General features: G+C 40.5%; 1 protein-coding gene across 1 annotated transcript; it reads right to left on the bottom strand.

Moving 5' to 3' along the window:
- Window positions 1–3,859: 3,859 nt before the first annotated feature.
- Window positions 3,860–7,467, bottom strand: SPINK7 (serine peptidase inhibitor Kazal type 7). Its single transcript, XM_068981440.1, has 4 exons — window positions 7,407–7,467; window positions 6,223–6,248; window positions 5,322–5,446; window positions 3,860–3,905 (listed from the first exon to the last, which is right to left on the bottom strand). Exons 1-4 carry the CDS (start codon window positions 7,465–7,467, stop codon window positions 3,860–3,862), a joined length of 258 nt encoding a protein of 85 aa, XP_068837541.1.
- Between the last annotated feature and the right edge of the window lie 242 nt (window positions 7,468–7,709).

Raw genomic sequence — 7,709 nt, 5'->3', positions numbered from 1 at the left:
CAACCTAGACAGCATATTAAAGAGCAGAAACATTACTTTGCCAACAAAGGTCCATCTAGTCAAGGCTATGGTTTTTCCTGTGGTCATGTATGGATATGAGAGTTGGACTGAAGAAAGCTGAGCACCAAAGAATTGATGCTTTTGAACTGTGGTGTTGGAGAAGACTCTTGAGAGTCCCTTGGACTGCAAGGAGATTCAGCCAGTCCATCCTAAAGCAGATCAGTCCTGGGTGTTTAATGGAAGGACTGATGTTGAAGCTGAAACTGCAGTGCTTTGGCCACCTGATGCAAGAGCTGACTCATTTGAAAAGACCCTGATGCTGGGAGGGATTGAGGGCAGGAGGGGAAGGGGACGACAGAGGATGAGATGGCTGGATGGCATCACCGACTCGATGGACATGGGTTTGGGTAGACTCTGGCAGTTGGTGATGGACAAGGAGGACTGGCATGCTGCAGTTCACGGGATCACAAAGAGTCAGACACGACTGAGTGACTGAAGTGAATTGATTTGACATTTACATTTATGATTGGATTATGTCTGACATAACCCAGAGCCCCAAGTATGGGGGCAAGACTGATCCATTTCTTCTGCAAAGTTTCCAAAGAACACAGAGGTCCAAGTCATTGGCTTCAGGAAGTCAAGTGCATCATGTCTTCACTGGTACAGGCAGAATAACTGTGGAACATGAAGAACCCATTCACTTGCCCCACCTCTCAGGCAACTGTGAGATTACTTGTAGGCATGGTAGGAAGCAAATAAGATTGTTAGAAAAGACACTTCTGTCAGCTTTATAGCCACAAACTAATAACCAGAAGGAGACCCAGACTGAGACATGCAGTAAGTTGCTGCTGCTGCTGCTGCTGCTAAGTTGGTTCAGTTGTGTCCGACTCTGTGCGACCCCATAGATGGCAGCCCACCAGGCTCCTCCAGCCTTGGGATTCTCCAGGCAAGAACACCTGAGTGAGTTGCCATTTCCTTCTCCAGTGCGTGAAAGTGAAAGGTAAAAGTGAAGTCGCTCAGTCATGTCCGACTTGTAGTGACCCATGGATTGCAGCCTACCAGGCTCCTCTGTCCATGGGATTTTCAAGGCAAGAGTACTGGAATGGGGTGCCATTAGGCCAACTCAATTAAGCCTCAATAGAAGCAGCTTGTCACAGAGGCACAGAACTGGTTTGAAATCATTTAACTCAAAGCAACTGGATCAAAACAACAGTTCAGGTTGAAAAATTATTTTGTTATAAATGATTATGATAAAACATTTATAACAAATGTTATAAATTCCTTAGCCTTATTTTATTCTTTCTGTTATTTTGTGTTTTAGCTTTTTACTTTAATTCAGTTTCAGCCTTTCATTACTTGGGGAAACCAACAACAGGAACTGATTTGTCACAGTGTAAATAGTCAATAAGATACTAAATGAAACAATCTACATGTTTATTAACTGAAAATGAGTTAACTCACTATATTTTTATACATATTGACTTTCAAACACAGTTCTTAAGGTCAGGTTACTGGGGCCACCAGTCATGACCTGTTCATCCGTAAAGAGAGTCACATGTGAACATACACCTACGTAGTTACTAGCATAAAAAGTGAGATTGTAGTTTCCCATGTTGTAATCACACATAAGCAGAGTACAACATGCATATAAACATAGGCATTTCAATTCAATCAATGAATAGAAATAAGACCCAGAGACAGCAAAACATTAGGACTACAGTTTTTAAAGTTTAGGACTGAGTTCAGTGTTGGTTCTCAGATTCATTTATATGAAATAAATTGCATGCAGATTAATATTAAAGATTTGTTTTGAATTTTGATTTAAAGGATAGAATAAAGAGTTGGCCTTTCAAGGGAGTGGTTAAGCCTTATGCTATAGAGCAGTTGTGAAAGGTAAAAATTGGGATTTAGATATAAGGTGAATTTTGGGTTTATATGAAATTAGAATTTATTTTTAAATGTCGAGGTGTAAGCTATCAATTAGGCTATAAGCCTAGGTAAGGATTTGACTGTAGAATAATATACATGGTAGACATTTTGGAGGTGAGGCCCCAGCTGTCTTCATTTTGAGACAAATGTCTAATAACTTAAAATTTCCCCAAGTGTGTATATGGCTTATGTGCTATCTGACCATTGCTACAAACGGATATACAGTCAGACCTTGAGATATGGAGGCTGGAAGGCTTTGAATAAATAAAAGATGCTTATAAAGACTATAGAAAGTGAAGAAAAGGTAATGAATTTAAGGAAAAGTTAGGAAAAGTTTGCAATAATAAATAACTGGGAAGGAATATATAGAAAAAGAAAAAATAGTATAGAGAAGAGGAAAACTATTTGAGAGAGAGGAAAGGGAATAGAAAAGAAAGGAGAAAAGATGAGCTTTTGTTTTTATTCACTACTCAGCGTTTCTGGACCAGTGTTTCTTCTCTTTTGTGCATTTAGACGCTGGTTCTTTGTGTTTACAATTCGGTTGAGAAGGTGTGTCACAAAGATCAAAGACTGAGAAATATTAGATTACTGAGTATCTAACTGTGATTAACATATTGTGAGCTTTTAGTGTTAAACATAGATTTGAGTTAAACACTATGAACTGTCTAGGATTATGGATAAATTAGGCATTTAACATTAGGATTAAGGGGTTGAGAATCTAAAATCATGGGTCAGGATTTATTAATATGGAATAGCTGATGTTTGTGGCACAATTAGATTGATAATTAAAATGATAAAAGATGGTTCAGAGCTGTGTTAAATTTGAAGTAGGATTTGCAAATGTGCCCTCCTCCCTTGAATCACACAGCATCCTTGTTAAAACAGACTGGTATGTCAAGTAAAGAAGACTTAATTAGGAATTAGAGTTTCATTAGAACAATTAGGAAATTAATAGGGTCTCTATTGCAAATGAAAAATTTTTGTCAATTTATTTTAAACATAGACTTTTTTAAAACCTTAGGAATAAGTTAGATTGTTTAAGCTATGTCAGAGAGTTCAGTGGTTTATTTTGATAATTTTTGCTATAAAATGTGTTTACGAAATAAATTTGTAGTTGTGAAGGCATGTCATTCCTGAAAATATTTATGACTGTGCTATGGGCATTACAAAGGGCTTCCCTGGTGGCTCAGTGGTAAAGAATCCACTTGTCAGTGCAGGAGATTTGAGGTTGATCCCCGGGTTGGGAAGATCCCCTGGAAAAGGAAATGGCAGCCCACTCCAGTATTCTTGCCTGGAGAACCCCTTGGGCAGAGAAGACTGGCGGGGTGTAGTCCATGGGGACACAAAGATTCGGACTTGACTCAGTGACTGAACAACCACAATAGGCATTACGCATATTTTGCTCCTTATGTTCCATTTAAAGTAGGTTTTTATCTTTTGATCTATTGAAGTTACTAGGGAGGGATTGGGGGCAGGAGGAGAAGGGGATGACAGAGGATGAGATGGCTGGATGGCATCACTGACTCGATGGATGTTGAGTCTGCGTGAACTCTGGGAGTTGGTGATGGACAGGGAGGCCTGGCATGCTGAGATTCATGGAGTCGCAAAGAGTCGGACACGACTGAGTGACTGAACTGAACTGAACTGAGGTAGATAGTAGTTCTGCAAAGTTTTTAATAAGCATAATTATTTTGATGCTTAGAACTCAACAGTGAGCTGTTACAATTTCATTGTACTTTTTATTTTGAAATATTTGTATTTGTCAGTCAGTGAGACAGAAGTCTGAGGGAGAGCACAACTTTCCCCACCCAACAAAGATGACTCTGGGTCTATCTCTGACCCCTCCCTACCAGTCCCACCCTCCTGGAACCAGGGATGATGACGATGATAATGAGGATATCCTTGCTCTGTATCCACGTCTGTGGGGAAGTTAACATACTCCTTCATGAAGAAACTGAACTTTTCCATAACTCTTCCTATGGGAAGACACAGTTAAGAGGATCATTAACACAAGAGGAAAATTTACGTTATATTAGAGCTGAAAGGAACTACAGAGATTACAGCCATAACCTGATCTTACACATGAGGAAAATGAGTCTCTAAAAAGGAGTGTCCTTGCTACAGGCAGTTTCTGACAGAGCAAGTAGCAGAATGTCCCTAGTCCAGTGATATTTTCATCTCACCTACTCCCTCTACTGATCCTAGAGCCCAAACTAATCACCCAGTGTCTTAAACCAGCAAAGGAGGAGGACCTCTGACAAGGGAAGCTGAGGTGGCTGGCCCCTCAGGCTTTCCTGGTCCACAGGGCCCGTGGTGGGGCTGGACCCTGTACTAGTGAGAGGGACGTCCATCACGTGTCCTCTTCAGTGTCCTTGGATGCAAGCTGTTTTCTAGGTTGAGGGCCCAGTGTCTGTGCACATTAGAGAATCTTCCCTTTCGTGAAATAAAAGCTCCTGAGTAGGAATCAATGTGTAGACATCCTTCTGGGCTCAGGCCCTAATGTGATATTTTAACTTGTTAAGATAATCACAAAGATGAAAAAAACCCAAAAGAGCTAAGTGGCTCTAAAAGAGAGTTAACAGTGAGCAAAGGGAACTGGTTGTTACGACCCCTGAGTTGCCTATTTTGTACCAAAGAAGTGTGTTCTTCCTGATTATATTGCCTTCCAAAACATTGTGTAAGCCAAACAAAATAGTTAAAGCATGTCCATGAGGATTCTAGCCCAAATTCTGACAGCTTGGACTATATTGTATTCCTTATCTCAGATTGAAGAAAAAAATCTTTGTGGTAGCCTTATCCTCCCTACTGCCTCAGGCAACGGATATTTACAGCCACCAGGAAATAGAGGAGGATAAAGACCTTCTGGTCACAGTTTATCTAAGAATCATTAAGTCCATTAAGTCTCTTAGAAGTAGGATAAGAGGCTTCTATTCTACATGATAGGATAGTAGTTTTCAATTATTTTTTAGTGTGGGATTCAGAAACATTTCTTCCAATAAGAAATTATGTGGAACTCCACTACTTAAAAGAGCCCAAAGCTGGTTAGAATTGGAGACCTCCCCAAATGATCTCTGTAACCTCTTGGGTGACTCCTAACTTCCCTCTACAGAACCTCTGGGCTCTAGAGACAGTAATTTGAAGGCTTCTGGTCTTGTTAGACTCTAAGTTGACAGATGGGAATTAGAGGCTCTGTCATGGAGGGACCAGTCCAAGCTGGCAGAGCAGGTGGCTCATCCTTAATCCGACTGTGAGGCAGCAAGTTTTCTCTGTCTCCCAGATGCTCTGGGTGGGTAAGTACAGTGTTTAGAGAGCTGAGCATGCTGGTGGAAAGAGGAGAAGATTGCAGTGAAGGGCAGTGCCCTAGCTTATTTTCCTTCCCATGAGGTACTCACAAATTCTCAATACACAAGTGGCATTCATTCCCATAGGTGATGTAGTCAGAACCACAAACAGGCAGGTATGTGATGGGGCAGGGGATGGCCACCACTGGGTACTTCTTGTAAATGCTGCAGTTCACCTGCAACATATGCAAGAGAATGTCCTGCTTTTCTCCTCGTCCTTAAGCTAGGCTACCCTGGCCTCTATCTGACAGGAAGCACAGTACCATCCGGAAGTTCCAGCTCCTGTACTCTGAAACTGCTGTGGCTACTTCTATTGATAGCACTATGACCACACTGACAAATAAATGCTAGTACTACCAGTATCACTTCTATTACTACTAGTACACACAGTTAACAGCTCCTGCATATTTCCTTGCCAGGCATTAAACTTAAATCTTACATGAATTTCTTTTGTTGTTTAATCTTCAGAAAACTGAAGTGGGTAGGTTCTTCTGTTACCCCTATTTACAGATGAGGGAGATCTGGGCTTAAAAAAGAGAGAATTTGTATAACATAAAAGCTAGTTAGTGGTAGGGCTGGGATTTGAATCCAGAATCTGTGCTGTTAACCAAGGTAACTGTCTTTTGCCTCTCACATGTTGCCCTTTCCATGGAGACATCACCAGCTTCTCAGCTAGAGGTACCCTCTCTCTTTTTTTAAATTTGGAACATTTTCTTTACACTTAGATTATTTGTTTATATGTATATAACATTTCTACAGCAGCCTTCTGAAAAGCAGAGGCAACTTACCTACAGCTGCCTTGCCTTTCACCTGGCCACTGACCCCACCACAAGCATACTGAATTAACCTTTCATATGTATTTCTCAAATGTTTTTTGAGTAAATACAGTAAATAGAAAATTAAACTAAGTAAGAAATTAAACTGAAATTAAATTGTGGTTCATTATACTCACTGTTTTTAAAGGCAGGCTAGCAGCTTCTGAAAGAGAGATTCAGTTGGAAACATTAAAAATAAAGCAGAGTTGTGAGGTCTCATTAATTAGTGTAAAGTCAGTCTGTCGAATAAGACTCTGTGGTTCTTCTGGTAATTAGTTTCAGCACCTACCCTATCCTTTCACAAAATCCAACTGTATTCTGACGAAGCCAGATGGCCAGTGTGTTAGGTAATCCTTGGTTCAAGCAAGAGAATTATCCAAATTTCCTCCCTTTATATACCACGGGATGTTTTCTGGAGCTCATTGTGTCTCTGATAGTGTTTTAAATCAGATAGCAATAAAAGTATTGCACTCACTATTTTTAAGAGCCTGAAGCACCATTTTCAATAGTCTCCCCCTCCTAATTGATATGAAGAAAAGTAATAGAATATCTCTAAGGTATTATAATCTTATTTAAGTAATTTTTCACTATATAAATGTTTAATTGTTGACTCCTGGGTTTTGGATAATTTTTTTTTTCTATTTTCCTGGATTAATTTGGAGAGAGATTCAAGTTTTGGATTAATTTGGAGAGAGATTCAAGTTCTGGATTAATTTGGAGAGAGATTCAAGTTCTGGATTAATTTGGAGAGAGATTCAAGTTTGTGTGCATCTTTGAGATGAGGAGTAGTATCTCATAACACCAGCAGTTTCCAGGTCCTAATAAAATGGGCTTCCCCAGTGGCTCACATGGCAAAGAATCTGCCTGCAATGCAGGAGACTCAGGTTCAATCCCTGGGTTGTGAAGATCCCCTGAAGAAGGGAATGGCAGCCCACTCCAGTATTCTCACCTGGAGAATTACATGGTCAGAGGAATGTGGTGGGCTACAGTCCATAGGGTCCCAAAGAATCAGATATGACTAAGCGACTAACACACACAATAAAATGGTAGACTTATGAAAAAAGTAGTGTGTGTGTTTTTTTGGTTTTGGTCCCATGAATTCAGATAAAAATTCTTGAAAGGGAATGTTCTAGATCCAAACCCTTAAACTCCAAGTGGGACATAAGATTCTCCCTTTCCAGACCAGGGCTGTTTCTATTACAATCTAGTATCCTTTAAATCCACATGACCAGACATTTCTCTGAGATGTTCATATCCTCGGAGGGGCTATGTCAGAGAACAAGCTTATGGCTATTAAGGGCACTATCTACCCTTGACTCACCTGAGCAGGAGCAGAGATGGACCACTATACAGAGCAGAAGGAGACCCCCAGTGGTCTTCATGATGGAGACAGCTGTGATGCAGAGGTTACTCAGGATGGTCACAACAACTGCATCAGCCATACCCTAGGAAAGGGTCATGTTTATAAGGCAATGTTTGATTTCTCCGCCTTTCCTGTGAGGTCATCCAAAGTCAGGGTTGGCTCTGAGAGGCTCTCAAAGCACAATGTCACACCCTGGGTGGTGTTACATCCTTGTCACTTAATTGCTACTTCCTGTCTGTTCAACAAATTGATTATTCAAGG

This window comes from Capricornis sumatraensis, chromosome 9 (genome assembly GCF_032405125.1).
Source record: "Capricornis sumatraensis isolate serow.1 chromosome 9, serow.2, whole genome shotgun sequence".
NCBI classification, from domain to species: Eukaryota; Metazoa; Chordata; class Mammalia; order Artiodactyla; family Bovidae; genus Capricornis; species Capricornis sumatraensis.
Note: the sequence above shows the minus strand (reverse complement) of the source record. Positions and strands in the feature narration are given on the sequence as shown.

Excerpts from the sequence above, each read along its gene's own strand:
- SPINK7 (XM_068981440.1), bottom strand. The coding sequence starts at position 7,467 with ATGAAGACCACTGGGGGTCTCCTTCTGCTCTGTATAGTGGTCCATCTC. Across the intron at positions 5,447-6,222 it reads CTAGCCTGCCTTTAAAAACA|GTGAACTGCAGCATTTACAA; the intron begins GTGAGTATAATG and ends CATATGTTGCAG. Across the intron at positions 3,906-5,321 it reads CACTTGTGTATTGAGAATTT|GAAGAGTTATGGAAAAGTTC; the intron begins GTGAGTACCTCA and ends GTCTTCCCATAG.